The sequence below is a fragment of the Camelus bactrianus genome, chromosome 6 (assembly GCF_048773025.1).
Source record: "Camelus bactrianus isolate YW-2024 breed Bactrian camel chromosome 6, ASM4877302v1, whole genome shotgun sequence".
NCBI lineage: Eukaryota > Metazoa > Chordata > Mammalia > Artiodactyla > Camelidae > Camelus > Camelus bactrianus.
In genome coordinates, this window is record NC_133544.1 from 30,633,838 (window position 1) to 30,650,022 (window position 16,185).

At 36.0% G+C, this 16,185-nt stretch overlaps 1 protein-coding gene across 6 annotated transcripts in view; it reads right to left on the minus strand.

Moving 5' to 3' along the window:
• Positions 1-16,185, minus strand: part of GPHN (gephyrin) — a 429,918-nt gene that overhangs the window by 53,685 nt on the left and 360,048 nt on the right. For all 6 annotated transcript variants that reach the window (XM_010962279.3, XM_010962275.3, XM_074365373.1 and 3 more), the window contains 2 exons: positions 16,027-16,180; positions 308-429 (listed from right to left, as the gene is read on the minus strand). In XM_010962279.3, coding sequence (XP_010960581.1) covers positions 308-429; positions 16,027-16,180 — 276 coding nt within the window. The remainder of the gene's footprint in view (positions 1-307; positions 430-16,026; positions 16,181-16,185) is intronic.

Consider the following 16,185-nt stretch of genomic DNA (forward strand, 5'->3'; position numbering starts at 1 on the left):
AATGCTAATTTTGACATTTTTCTCTTACTCTTTACACCTATATCTTCCTTGTCTTTCTTAAAACAAGTAAAAGTGTGAATATAGAAGAGCAAATTATTTCTCCTGCAGTAAAAGGCATTTCAGGAAAATGTCTATCACCAAAGGACACAGACATCTACATAATTCTTTGGCTTCTGAAGAATGAAATAGTTGTAGCTGAAAGTTACAGTATTAAATTTCTTTCTCTTTAGCAACAATCCCACCTAGTTAGTACTCCCCAGATTCCTATTTGTACAATAACAACTTTAAAATAAAATCCAATACTTACTTGTCACCCACAATTCCCAAGTTGATTGTAGGGTAACCATGTTCCTGGATTGTTGCTAAGAGGGTTGAACGATTGCTGTCTCGAATCTTTCCTGGTAAGAGGTCATCTTCAGGATTTAGCAGCTACAAAGCCAAAACAAAAACAAAAACAAAAACAAAAACACACACACCACAAATTATTTTCTTAGGATAATGTTGCTTACTGTTAATGGAAAAAAAATAGATCTAGTAAACAGAGGTTAGCATATCTAGCACACATACCAGTATCTGGCACGCAGAAGATATATGCTCAAAGGATCTTTGATAAATATTGAAAGTATGGGAGGATGAGAAAATGTTCCTCCAGAATTAAAAAACACACAGGAATTTAAGTGGTGACCAAACAGCAGGCTAAACATCACACCAGCTTTGGCTACAGTTTGACAAAATAGTGCTCTGGAGATACTGGCCTTCCCAGTGGTTGTTTATTGCGTCAAATTAAAAAAAAAGATTCTTTTTCTTCCCAATATTATTTTTCAATTTGTCTTTCACTAAGAATATCTGAGGTATAGACTGTGTGACTCGATATTCTCAAGTCTGAGAATGATCATTTATTTTTTTCTTTCAAGATTTTTGATCTCTTTTCTGAAATAGTATCAATAGTACTGAAGAAATTAAACTTCTTTGAAGGAGGGGGAGCCAGCTATCATGTTTCTATTAGCAAACGTAAACAAGTAATACTTAAATGCACATACCCACAATTCCATGACTCTTAACTAAATCATCCTTTGGAGATTTAATATCTACTATTATATGTCAATGAAGAAAATTTAAGAAGCTTATTTTATGTTAGGATGCTCTAATGAGGCAGTGTGGTACAGTAGCAAGAGCTTGAGATTCAGGTAAGGTTCAAATTCAAGTTGCCCAAACATATTATACAGTAATTTTCTCATTTATAATATGTAGTAATAATAACTACCTTGAAAGGTAGTTGTTAGAATTAATTGAGATAACACTCAGTTAATGTAGATAAATATACAATAAATTTGTATTTGTGATTCTCTGTTCTTTCTTTATATAATATTGAAAGAGCACCTATTTCCCCCAGTTGTTCTTATATTGTTACTCCTAGATGCTATATAGATGGAATTAGTTTATAATGTGGACACAGATTTAACACTTACTATAAAATAGTTAAGAGTAGGGAGTCCTTAACACACAAACACACACAACATGCAACTTTAATTTACACAATTTTAAGATGTACTTTGATTTCAGAAATATTACAAAATGAAAAAAAACTACATCTTTGAAGTGAGAAAATCTGGAATATTATCTTAGGAGGCTTAAGGCAAGCCTGCACATTCCAGATGCTTAGGATATTAATATGGCCTGTACCCAGGGCTTCATATCTCGGTTCTGCCAAACAATAACCTCCAGCCCCTTCAATCTTCCTTCTGACTCATTAGTGATCCCACGTGGCCAGACCTTTGGCTTTATGTTGGAAAAGTAGTAGCTTTGCAACCAACTGTCCCCTTAAAATAGCTAGAGAAAAACTCTGATCATCTAATTCACTGTCACCTGGGAGACTTCCCTTCAGATACTGTGCTAATCTAACTTAATCAGATGCCATGTGACACTGCAGCCCACTTTCAGCCTTAGTCACTGGCAGAGCTTGGAAAATTGCTATTGCAGTCCTAATATAGATTAATTTTCTGATCTTAATTAACACATGATTACTGACATTATCATAATTTTATAAAGGCCAAGGCTTGCAGCTCTTTAACTCCATTAATCAGAAAAGTTGCTTCAGAAAGAAAACTGAATGGTTATATAATTTTTTTCACAAAAGGGTACTGACCACCAACTAAGTAAGATTTCCCTGTTATTAATTAGGGTGTTTGTCATTCTTGTTCGTCTCCGTTATTTTGCCACGAAACAGTTCCAGAAATAATAGAACAATGAGAGATCACTGGAGAACCAGTTGATTGTCTGTAAAATTGACTCAATGAAATAATAGCTAGTTAAATAGCTAGTTAAATTAGGGTGTCGAATTAACAGTGTATTTTAAGTATTTTCAAAGAAAATATACAGAATTAAATGGAGGATTTTAAGACTGAATATACTAGGAAAAATTCATGGTATTCCCCTTTAAAATGGAGTCTTATTTTCTGGCATCTTATACTTCTGGTCATCTCTGGAGCGATGCCTAAAACTTATTATAGTTGAAATACAAAGAAAAAAATATAATACAAGGTAAAACAAAACATAACCCTTTATCTGCATATCTTGTTACTGTCATATCTATACACACTAACTCTCAATTTCCTGTTTCGGTTATTGTCAGTGGTGCCACTATATTTCCAGCTTTCAAACATTTAAACTTTGATTACTTTTCTCCTTTGATTACTATCTTCCCAAAGGTCTCAATCCTTAAGAATATCCTAATTCATCTCCTCCCTGATCCTACATTTTCACTACTTTCTTACTAACCCCCATCTTCCTCAATTTCTGGCATTCAGTAAGTGTATCTGAATTTCTGCCAAAGCCTAATAATTGCCTACAAACTCTTTCCTTCTGAAAAATAAAATGGAAAAATCAACATGCAAAACTGTATTATTACTTGCGTAACAGGTAAACTGTACCAAACCATGATATGTAACTCAAACTATCTTAAGTCAAGCTGTTACAACACAAGCTTGTTTACACCTATACGTTCCTACAAGATCATGGACAGATAGAGACTATGGTAACTCCACGGACTTGTGCTCCAAAGATAAAATGGAGTTGTTTCAGTAACTCACCTATTTTATAAACTCTGACCAGTTTCTGCCTAGACCTGACTTACTAACTTCTACCTTAAAACCACCCCCTGACCAATCCCAGTTCTCAAAATCCTGTAAGTATCTTTCTGTAATTTCCCTCTTTGAGACATTACTGATACTCTGTCAACAAGATGTTCTCCCTTGTTCAGAAACTTTAATCAGCTCTGTATGACCAACAGGTACCTCTGGTGGTCCGTATATTAGGACTGTGATAGTCACGAAGGTCCCCACCAACACTTAGGGAAGACCTCTTGCTACCAGTATTCTCCTACTGGTTACACTGCACTCTATGGAGGTCTCTTAAGCCTCTTTGCTCAGGAGATTCTTTGTTTATGATGATAAATCCAGCAAAATCCAGCCTTACATTAAGTTCTGCTTCTTTTTTGTTGAGTGCTCAAAGTTAGCTGAAATTTATTGTGTTTTGAAGGGGAGCAGAATATGCCACCTCCAAATGTGTCCATTTGGCATGTGGATTATTTTGAACTGAAGGCAGTGAAGACCCAGCAGACTTAACAAAAATTTTTATGTCTCCCTTAACTGCCTAAAATAATTTAAATAGGGGGCCTGGCCCAGAAAGAGGGCCATTACCAGAGAAGATTTTTTTATCTGAAAGACTTAACTGCATGGCAGGGCAAACATGTGATAACTAAACACCTCCTCTTCTCATCTTCCTGTGAACTGCACTTCTCCCCTTTGAAGCCCCAGGCCCCTATCCCGTTCCTTAGCTTAGGTTGGTATATAAGCCCCAATTGCCTGACTGCCTTTGGGTCTCATATTTTTTGGGGACTCTTGTATGTACAAAATTAAAAATTTCTCCTGTTAATTTGTCTTATGTCAATTCAGTTATCAGACCAGCCAAAGAACCTAGAAGGATAGAAGAAAAATTCTGCTCTGACAGTTTGTTATAAGAGTAAGGTTCCCAGGACTTTATCTGATTGGATTTGTCCGGATTTTCGTTTTCCTTAGCGAAGGTGTGAAGTACTGATTTGATACTAACCATCTTGTTTGTCAATTGTCTACATTGTTGTGTATGTATGAGAACTTTGTTTATGCTTGAGAAATCGGCTTTCAGAGAGATCTGTCTACCCATTCTGGCCTGCTGACTTTAAGGGTTAGCTGTTAAGGGTTCAACCTTAGTGTTAAGGGCTTTAGACATAATAGGTATTTTCCCTGTTCACTGGCTTTTACCTAACGAATTCATGGATTCATTTAACAAGTACTACCTCCTGGCATAACTCTGGCTTCTGTTTTATCTTTCTTGCATTTTTTTTTTTCTAAAAAGCATAGTTTCATCAAGAACAATTCGGAATTACAGTGGTCATAATGGAGTACTTTTGACATGAGCACAATTATTCATTTGAAAGTACTCTGAGAACAAAAAGGGAATGCAACTCTGAATATTCAATGATTAGCATTTTTATTGTTATGCATTGCTTCAAAATGAAATTTAAATAAAAATGCAAAACATCTAAAAGTTCTTTTGTTAAACCCTCATGAGGGGGTTCTCTGTCTTGTTTGTCTAAAAGAGAAATTATTTACTGTATTTTAAGAGACCTACCTCTTTTTTTATATTCTTCGAAGATTTAATCCTATGGTCTGATGGAATTGTCAAAGGGCTAAGACTGGCTGTAATGACTCACTTTCTCTTGTTTTTATATATTGAAATAGTTTTCTTCTTTTTGCAAAGGGAAGATGATTAAGATTTTTACAGTGGTCAGTAACTATTTCCATATCCATTGCAAACAGCTCTCTCATACATCCTTACTTTTCTTTCTCCCTCTTCTGGAAAACTTAATTTATTAACTGATCAAAACCCAATTCTGGTCATTATGAACACACCTTAGAAATACTCAGATAGTCCAGATAAACAGATCTAACACAAAAAGAGGAGAGAAGAGTCAGATTATAAGCTCTAATGGAGCATGGTCCTATTCTAAATGGTTTTTTAATTAAACCATTGGGAAAAAAGCTTTAATTGAGAGTTAAACTAATTGTCTTGGTTACAAGAAGGAAAAAGGAACATACAGAGCTTTTAGACATAATTTAAGAAATCTTTAAGAATTTGGTTTATAAATACAATGTTTACAAATTATATTAGAAAAAAATTCATACTCTATTTCTGTTATCATGACACTGGATATATCAGACTGATTTAATAATTTTGGTTTAAAAACTGTCCTGTGTTTTTCCCCTAACTTTGCCATCATGTAATAAAGTTATAGTAGAATAATATTCTAGTTATGTAAGTCTTGGGTTTATTTTCTTATGAAAAATCCTAGTTTTAATCCTCTAAATTTCCTTAACTGGTTTTGCTGGAAAATAGCAAAATTTGTGTTCACCTAAATATGGTGATGATGATGTCGAATGTCTCTGTGAAAAGAGACTGACAAAGTTCAAGACATGCTACCCCAAAATACGGCATTTGGCATACTGACTATTTTAAGCTGAAGACATTTGAGAAATGGTATGAGTGGGAAGGATATTCTGACTTTCCCCTGAAGCATATTAAAAACCCTCACGTGAGAGGTGCCTTCCCTCTGCCTGGAGAAAGGAACATCCTCATCTCTGAAGATGAAGGGAAACATGGAGGAGAATCTGAATGAACAGGCCTTGTTAAGTTTCCCCCAGGTTACAACACTTCCCTCCTACCCCCTGCCCTTTTGTAACCAAGCAGGACCCTATGGGGCCTTCCTGGGACAAACCCCTCCCCCATATCCTCTGCTTTAGTTCTTCCCTGAAGTACGCAGGTAACAGTGTCTGATGCACATCTCCTGAATTGTTTTACAAAACTCCCACAAAATGGAAGACATTAACCACTTGATGACCATAAGCACATAGCCCCAAGGCCTGCTGGAGCCTAAGGACTGATAATGTTAATCCCTGTGACACCTGTTACCTCACCATCAACTGTTGAGAATTGTGCATGAGCTGATCACATACCCTGTGAATCCCCTGCCTCACCTGGCCTTTAACAATGTTTTCTTGAAATCCATGAGGAGTTCAAGTGTTTTGAGCATTAGCTGCCCTGGACTTCCTGCTTGGTGCCCAGCAATAAACACTGCACTATCCTTCACCACAACCCAGTGTCAGTAGATTAGCACAAGGGCGAGTGGACCCAAGTTTGGTCCGGTAACACTTTCATATTTCTCCATGACTTTCCATTCTTCATCAAACCTAATATAAAAATGCTCAGGTTTAACTGATTCTTCAGGTCTTCCATTTTCCTTCTTCTTCATGAAGGCTCTGGTGTTACAAAAAACTTACACTGAATAAACACATATGCTTTTTTCTCTCATTAATCTGTCTGTTAAAGAGGTAATAGTGAGACAAGATGGAAGGGGGCAGGGCACAGCCATTCAAGGAATGCCACAGCAATTAACATCAAAATGGTGAAAGATTCAACCCGCAGCAGGCCTTGAGGCTCAGGATGATGAGAGATTTAACTTCTAGTAGATCTTGAGCTTCATTATACACCCACTGTAATATATTAACATGGTGAATAACATGCCCACAGGCACCATGGCAGTCCCAAGGCTAGCCAAAAAAGGTCAAAGAGAGGGAAATGGCCAACTTCCTGGGAATCCCAGCCCCTTCCCCTTAGATTGGTCCTTCCACTTATTAGCATATGAAGCCACCAAACCCATAAAAACCAGCAACAAGGCGCCTCGCAGCTGCCCCTTTCTCTCCCTCTTCAGAGATGGGCCCCCACTCTGTCTATTGAATGTGCACCTACTTTTAATCTGAGCACCCAACTCCCACACCTCATGGCTTTTCTCTTGCCTTCCAATGTATCTCTCTGAATAAATCTACCTTCACTCAACTGTGGCTCGCTCTTGAATTCTCTCCTGCGCAAAGCCAAGGACGCACGCTTGGCAAGGTACGTCCCAGGGGCTCAACCGAGACCTGGGACACGGCCATCCTCATGCCCCACGTCTGTTTTCATGCATCAACAGAATTTAGAACCTGAGAGACAAAAGTGTAGAGGAAAAAAATATTTTTCCTTCCCTACAAGATGGAATTCTTACAACGTTCCCATTAAATGTAAGATTTTATAAGAAATCAAATTTTAATTGACAGATCCTTAGTTAACTCTTAAGACTTTAAAATAATATTAATTTCAGTAAGTGATAATCTTGGATATGTGGACAGTGTAATGTTTAATCTACCAATACTTTTATTAAGTACGTCATTAACAGGTTAGAAAATATATATATGAGTAGAGGAATGCTTATGCAAGGTAATGATTACGTTTTGCTTATTAGGAAAAACAGGACATTTTTCTTAAAGGAAAATTTATCTGATTGTGCCAAAACATGAAGGAAGATAAAAAATAAACTTAGGAGTATTATACAGTAAGTATAGATGGTCTGAAGGGAATTACTTTTATTGCTTGGGAATAATAACCACAAATAATGAATTCACAGGAAGAATAATATGTATTAAAAATACTAAGTTGGCTACATGACATGAGCCTTATTCATAAGGAAAAAAGCCCTATTAATCTTTTATTGCAAATTGTTACTAGAATCTGGGTTTTCTTTTCCTTAAAAATGGTTATTTTGTGCCTAGATAACAAGTCCCTTTTTATAACTAAACTATTCTGCTCACTCTCTGGCTTATGGCATGTTATTAAATCATTTTAAACAAAAGCTTCTAACCATCATAGTTATTTACAGCTGCTTAAAAATATTGTCTATAAATATTCCTTATCTTTACTTATGACATATTAATATCTTGTCTCTCCTGACAACTCTTCTTGGTTTTGCCTTTCCCAAATTCAGAATAAAACTGTTGTCTTTTATACTTTTTAAGCAATTTTTGGGTTTCCTGAATGGCTACCACGTAATACAAAGATTTGCTCCTTTCTCCTTATAAAGGGAAAGATGCTAAAGTAGTTGATATATTTTCACATCCAGGTTTTGAAGTCTAGAATCATAGCTTTGAAGTACCTTGCAAACTTTGATAATATATTTGTCTTACTGTTTGTATGGCAGTGGCCACACGTATAATCTTTACAGCCTTAAGTGTTGCTGCACACCTGCTGTTAAACTATATGGTTCAATAAATTATCATGAAATAAAGAGTATATAAAGGCCTGGTGTGTGCTGAGATCAAAACAACTATCTCAGAAAACCTAATACACAATTGTAGCCCATCAAAAAGTGGTACCAGTCTGGACTAATCACATCTCAAAGATAATGGTCTAATTTAGGCTAAAGTGACTAGAAGTGGGGGCACTGAGAAATGAAACTGAAACCAGAACTTGCAAGACTGTACTATGACTTTTAAAACAGATATATTTTGCCAAACCAAAATACAGAGCACAAACTGTCTCAGCTGAAACTGTTTTAACACTAGCTCATTCAGAACCATATGTTCTAAGAACATGAACAAATGATTTAATAGTAACTCCAGACAGACTCATATACTCCAAAGATAAGACTACTGACTGTTCCAGTTCCAGCAACTTGCCCAGAAGACAAATTCTGATGAGTTCTACTCAGGTCTTTGGTGGTCCCTGTGTGGTGGTTTTGAAACTTCTGATGCTCAGTAGCACACATCTACTGAAATTATCTTTCTCCAACACCAATTATATGACTTTCTCCTCTTCAACTATACTCAGCACTGTCTCCTAGTCTGCCAATCCATGGTCATTTTTTTTTTACGTTGTTAAAAACTATACCAAAGGCTCAAGACTGAACAACTTTAAGAAACCTGCTATTAAAATTTTTATCTCATGCAGCTATATTCTTTTAGAAATGTGTATATATCTAATACTAATAAACTATCATTGGTTAGTTTTTTCCTCTAATTTTTATATGTACATATTACTTTAAAAATTTTTTAAATAATTACATAGACAGTTGTAAAAATGATACAGACAGGTCCCCCATACACTTGACCCAGTTTCCCCAGTAGAAACATTTCATGTAACTACAGCATAATATTAAAACCAGGAAACTGATATTGGTATAATGTATGATTCTTTGCCATTTTACCACATATGTAGATTTGTGTAACTGCAACCTCAATCAGGGTACAGAACTTTTTTCTCATGCTCACCCTTTATAGTCACACTTTCCCTCCCTTCCCTAACCAATGGCAACCACTAGTATGTTTTTCACCTTTATAATTTTGTCATTTCAAGAATATTATATAAATGGAATCATATAATGTGCAATCTTTTAAGATTGTTTCCTTTTTTTACTTAGTATAATACCACTGAGGTCTATCCAAGTTATTGCATGCAACATGACTTTTTATTCCTGTTTCCAGTTTTTGGCTATTACAAATAAAGTAGACCATTCATATTTAATGTAATTATTGATATATTAGGATTTATACCTGTTACTTTATTTTTTCTTTTCTGTTTGTTCCCTCTTTTATTTATTTTTTTCCTATTTCACTGTTTCTTTGTTTCCCTTCCTATGGATTAGCTGAACTTCTTTCTAGAATTCCATTTTGATTCACCTTAATGTTTTGAATGTATACTTTTTTTGTATTTTTTTTAGTGGTTTCAAATAAATATGAATGTTCATCACAACATTGTTTATTTTAATGATGAAAAATGATAAATAAATTAAATATCCAACAACAGGAAGTTGATTAAATTAATTATAAGAACTTATAAAATAGAATTGTTATGTAGCCAACAATGATGGATTATAGATATATGCTCTTGTCATTGAAAAATATTTGTAATATGCTAATAAAAAAGCATATAAAAATAGTATTTATAACACTCTTATTTTTGTAAATAAATATAAATAATATGGGCATAGAAATAAGTCTGCATGACTATATATCAAAATGTTAGTAGTGGTTTCTTTTTCTTTTTGCATTTCACTAGGATGTAAGCTTCATGAGGATAGGGACTGTAAGCTTTTTTTTGGTTTGTTTACTACTGTATTCCTGGCAATTAAAATAATATTTGGTACACAGAAGGACTCAGGGCTCTATATATACTAAGCAATATGAATGAATGCTTATTTGTATTTTCTAGTTTTCCTGTAAGTAAACTATTACTACAATCTAATCTCTTTATGTTAAAAATAGTATATACCCAAAAGAATTGAAAGCAGGGTCTTAAAAGAGATATTGGTACACCCATGTTCACAGTAGTACTATTCACAATAGCCGAAAGGTGGAAGCAACCTAAGTGCTCACTGATAGCTGACTAGAAAAGCAAGATGTAGGATATACATATAATGGAATGTCAGTCACCCTCGAAAAGGAAGAAAATTCTGACACACTCTACAACATGGTGGAATCTTCAAGACATTTCAGCTAAGTGACATAAGCTAGACATAAAAAGATAAATTCTATGATTCCTCTTATATTATGTACCTAGAGTAACCAAATTCATACAGATAGAAAGTAGAATGGTAGTTGCCAGGAGCTGGGAGGAGAGGGAAAATGGGGAGCTGTTGTTTAATGATCACAGAATTTTAGTTTTGCAAGATGAAAACAGTTCTGGAGATTGGCTGCACAACAATGTGAATGTACTTAATACTACTGAAGTGTACACATAAAAATGGTTAAGATGATAAATTTTATGTTATGTGTGTTTTAGCATGATTAAAAATGAAAAAAAAATTAAACATCACTGGTGACCCTGGAAATAACAGTTTCAGGGAACAGTGCTGCCTTTATAAAAGGAGGCAAGTCAGGAAGGAAGTATTGCAGTCTTGGAGGGAAAGCTGGTGAGTGGGATTGGGTAATGGTGGAACATCAGGTGGAAATATCCAAAGGAAGTTGAAAATGAAGGCTTGATTTTACAAGACAAGTTAGGATTAGGGCTATAGATATGGGAACTTACCTGCATGTATTTGACATTAGAGAAAAATTCTAAGAGAGAATCTAGAAAGAGTGGAGGACAGAGCAGAGAACAGCATCTTGGGGGGATACTCTAATGAGGGAATGGGAAAAAGATAAGGAACGACAGAAGGAAAAAAGTAGTAGTAGTCAGGGCATCAAGAGAGAGCAGAGTCACAGAACACTAGGAGAGAGACAGTTTCAAAGTGGTGGGCAGGGAAAGTCACTGATGTCAAATGATACAGACAGGTTAAGGAGGATGCATATCAGAGCAGGATTTGAAAGTTAGGAGGTGACTAGTGTACTCACGAAAGCAGTTTTGGCACTAATGGGGGCACTCATGAGATGTGGGAGTTTGAGGAGAAAGCAGACAGTGAGGAAGGAAAGGCAGTGGGTGCAGACCTCTTTGAACAAATCTACTAGTGGATAGAAGGGGAATATGCAGCAACTCAAAGAGGCAACAGGGTAAGTATAGGTTCTCCTGTGACAGTGGTAATCTTTGGATCACCTATTTGGATGTCTATTTGGATGCAGAAGGAGGAAGAGCCACTAGAAAGAAAATAAAGACACAGAAGACAGAGGAAATAATCTAGAAATCAAAGTTCTGAGGCAGGTGAGAAGACGTGAGTTAAAGGTATAAGTAGAGGAATTGTTCTTACAAAGGAGGAGTACCCTTTTAGAGGGGAAGAAAGGAAGATAGCTAAAGGAATGGGGAAATTTTTGAGGTAATGAGAAGGGAAGGTGAGGGGGCCCTCATCTACTTCAGTTTGACAAATATATTTACTTATTGGCTTCACTTTTTTCCATAAATGTGGTGAGGTCATCTGCCAAGAGTGACAAAGTAGGGCTGCTACTAATGTTTAAAGAGGGTGTGGAATGTATGAATGAACTATTTATTCACTGAAGGAACAGCTAGAAAATCAACAAGGCAGTTAAATCAGAATTACTGAACAACTTTAAGTGTCAGGTTGCCATTAAATGGCAGTAATTTGTAGTGGGCCAGGTAATCACAGTTCTATAAATTTCTTCAGTAATGTTTTTCTACTTGGGAGCAAAAATGGAGAAAATGGAGAGTGAAATTCAGTCTGGGTATCATCAGAGTAGGCAAAGATGAACAAAGTGAAGCTATCTGAAATGTCAGGGCAACTTTAAAGCGGTGAGTCAAGGTCTTTAATCTGGATAGAAGTATAATATAGCTAGAAGAAAGTAATGGACTATCTAAGCTGATAGGTTTCAGAGATTGCCATTAAAAAGCTGGAGAGATGAAATTTAAGGAAGCTTTAGTGGGAAGCATTGTGCCATAGTGGAAAAAAGTCATTAGAGTCAAAATACTTAGGTGTGAAACCAGGCTATACCACTTACACAAAATATATGATGTTGGGTAAGTTGCTTTGTTTTTGAACTTCAATTTTCTCGTATGTAAAACAAAGTTTAATTATATTAATCTCACAGTGGTGCTTTAATCAAAAAGTATATAGCAGTACTGGTCACAGTAGACACTTAACTTCCTATTCCTTCTCTTATTAGTGGGGATAAAAATTTTAAAGTTTCTAGTTTTATAACAGCATTTGCTTGAGGCAGCCTCAAAGAATAGTACGTGGAGATTTTAGACTTTATATATCTAAAGTTTAAACTTGTTTGTAGAAATGTCTGTTATTGATCGTGGCCAAGAGATTCATAAAAGATGGAATAAAATAAACAGAGGCAGAGTGGAGATAAATACACTTATTCTGTGTGTCTGTGTGTGTGACACAGAGAAAAAGAAAGGGAGAGAGGGAGGGAGAGGAAGAGAGAGAATGAGTATCAATGAGGAGGGAGGGTATAGCTCTTCTACTACCATCTTTATCAACTTATTGTCCTTTTTAAAAAATTCATACCATTTACCACTATTTGTTTACTGACTATCCCCCAGCCGCCATCCCTCATCAGAATATAAATTCTTTAAGAGCAGGGACTTTGTCTGTCTTGCTTGCTGCTATATCTCCAGTAGTCAGAACAGTGCCTTGGCATCAGCATGGCAGCATACTAAGAGGGGAGGAAGGGTCCTAAGAGTGGACTGCCTCAGTGGAGAGGAGTATATTGTCACTGACATTGTTTTAGTATTGCCAGTGTATGGTGATAATAAAGAACAGAATGACTTGTAGTCAGTTTTATTACTGTTTCCTAATTTTCTGCAGACAATGTATTCTTTTATGTGAGGGCAAAGGCTTAACAAAACCCTTTCTCCATCTCTAAGGACAAATTTGAATTTGGGTTAACTTTCTAGCTCAGTTCCTCTGGAAATTTGATAAAGAAAAACATCAGCTTGTTACTAGGCAACATTTCTTATGATAAAAATGGCCCCTGACTGGTAACTTGCATACAGACTGGAAGGAACTATAAATAAACTATAAATACCCAGTGGAAAGCCACAGCTTTGGGCTTCCATAAATGTGGTAACACTCAAAACTGGGCATTTCCCTTGTGGGGATCCTAGAAGCTGCCTAAGACTTATATTAAAAGAAATATTGATTCCTGTGTAGGACAAGGAGCTTCTAAGTTGGGGGCTCCCATACTTTCCTAGTAGAATTCTTATTCCCTTGTACCTAGATGTCACTTGAAGAACAAGAAGCTGCAAGGACTGCTAAGATGTGTGGTCCCACTGAAGAAGAAATCCTGATGCTGTCCTGCTGGTTGCTGAATTTCCTGTTCAATAACTTTCTAAGTAAACTGGTTCAAGGTATAGTAATATTCATATCTTGCAAATCTGCTGTTTAGTTAAGAGAACCCCTGGTGGGCATTCCAGCAGGTAACAGATGCTCAATAAATATTTATTGAACAAATGCATGAAGTTGGAAATGTATGACCACAGTTATGTAATTACTGGATGGCATTACCTAAATTTCAACATGCAGTTTGTTGAAATCAATAAATTAGCTACTCTGTGTTAGAGTTCACAACTATACCTCCCCAGTTCTAAAATAATTTCCTCACTCTGAACAAGCTCATGTAGCCACAAAATACTGGGCAGGTCTTAAATACAGTATACATAAACATCTTGTGTGGCATTCTTTGGGTTGAATAAGGCTACTGTTCTGCTTAACAATATGCTACACTGGATTCAAGAGGTGGCATATGTGAAGCCATACATAACAGGGGAGAGAAGAACTAGTAACTTAAGGGGAGCTTGTGCTGTGACTGAATAAGTTATAGACTTGCCGTATTAATAGCCAAATGTAATTTCTTTTGGCCTCTCTGAAAATAAGTTATTTTTTCCCCTATTGTTTTCTGGCTATCTGAGGATCTCAAGCCCTCAGGGGAGATACTATGCTTTATTTATCTCTTTTATCTCTAGTTTCCAGTATAGTACCTGGCATTGGGGTATTCAACAAACATTTGTCAAACTAAACTATATGGTGATAGAGAGTCACAATAACAGGTAACTTTGGATGGGAGTAGGGAGGAATGTCTAGTTATGTTACAACCAGAGATCATGAATTTAGAAGCATTATTCCCTTGGAAAGCCATAGTAAGTACAGCAGGCCCGAAAAAGTAGGGGAAAGGAGTCATACAAAATCTATTAGAGCCTCTCCAATGATAATCAAGTCTATGGGGGCAGGGAACTAGGACTACAAAATCTTCCTTAGATTCCATGATGTATGTACTGTCTCTATTCTCTATTCCCATCACTTTTTTCTACCACTAGTAAATAGTTTTAATAAAGAGTATAAAAGATAGCATTAAAAAATACTACCAATGTACTCCAGGGGATAACTGAGAGTGTTAGTCCAGACCCATAAAATCATTAGGAAGAATACAATAAATATAGCTTAAACCAAGTTGCCTAATAACTAGTTGTCTGTTAGTTTGCTTATTCTATTTAGCTTTCTTAAACCCCATGAAGTCACATAGATGGATAAAGCATATTAAAAAAATCTCAAATAAGAGTAGTTCATTAAGTCAACCAGTTTAGCAGAAATTTCTTTCTGATGCTAAACATAGTGTCAGCTGGTCCTAGGGATATTAAAACCATCACTATAGATCAACTGAAAAGAATGTTTATTTTGGGTCAGTCAACAGTTGTAGGGAATGGCTAGTACACCATCCCGGGAAGTATGCAGAATTAGAAGGTTGATTTCTCCCTCCATTAGCAAAACAAAATATTCTTTTCTTTTGCCCTTTCCAAAAGAATTATTAGGGTAATAGACCCTTGAAAATGTCAAGAAATTAAAAATAATGGTAACAAATGGCTTATTTTCAGAACAGACTGATTAAAAGAGAGAAAAAGAGAAATCTGGTCAATCTTTTTAAAAAATAGTGTAGGTCTAAAGGAATTACTTAAAAAAATCTCAATAGTTTCTGATTCTACTTTTAGGCTTTGAATTTCCAGCAGATTCACTTTTCAATATCCCCAGTATGACCTTACAGTGTCCAACTGAAGTTTTGTAAAACCTAAGTAAAACAAGAACAAGTTTTTCAACAGTTCTCATAAAAAGACTGACTAAATTCCCCTTCTTAAATCAGGGTTGAAATGACATTTTGACACGTTCTGAATAGCATGCCACTACAGATGCTATCTTTAGAGGAAAAAAAAAAAAAAAACAACAACCCTGATTTTCAAATCTATCCTGGTGATTAAAGATCACATGGAATGTTTAGCAAGAAGAAGGGCTAGCCATGGTGTCTTGATTCATTGAATTACTTCTCATGAAGAGGTGGCCCATGATCTCAATTGTGCAGGGTGGGCACAATTCATTGTCCTAATAGACTATGTCCTGGGTTTGCACAGTTGAAAATCTACGGCAAGCAGTCAGCATTCTTTGTTTATATGCATTAAGTGTGTGGAAGGCCATTGGTTAGAATATTTCATTCTAATAAGTGGAAGAGAACTTTTCTTAATATGTAATTTCTAGTTCTTCCTTCTCATCTATATTTGAACTATCCTGAGGCCAATTTATTATTTCCCTGTTATAGAAATGTGCTAAGATCTATAATCTGCAGTGTTCTATTTATAACACAGTATGCAGAATGTCAGAAATGCTTTCATCTGAAAGCCCCACTACCCACCCCCACAACAATTTCCCTCTGCCACTGCCCCCCTCCTCTTTTTTTTTTTTTTTACCTCATTCCCTGTTGACATGACTGCAACCACTGGAAACTTATTAACTTCAACTTCTGTGACACCTACAGTTGCCAGAAGACCAATCTCTGAGGGGCCCATGTGGGTTCCTTTGGCCAAAACGCATTCCCCTCTTTTAATGTCATGTCCAATAGGTCTGAA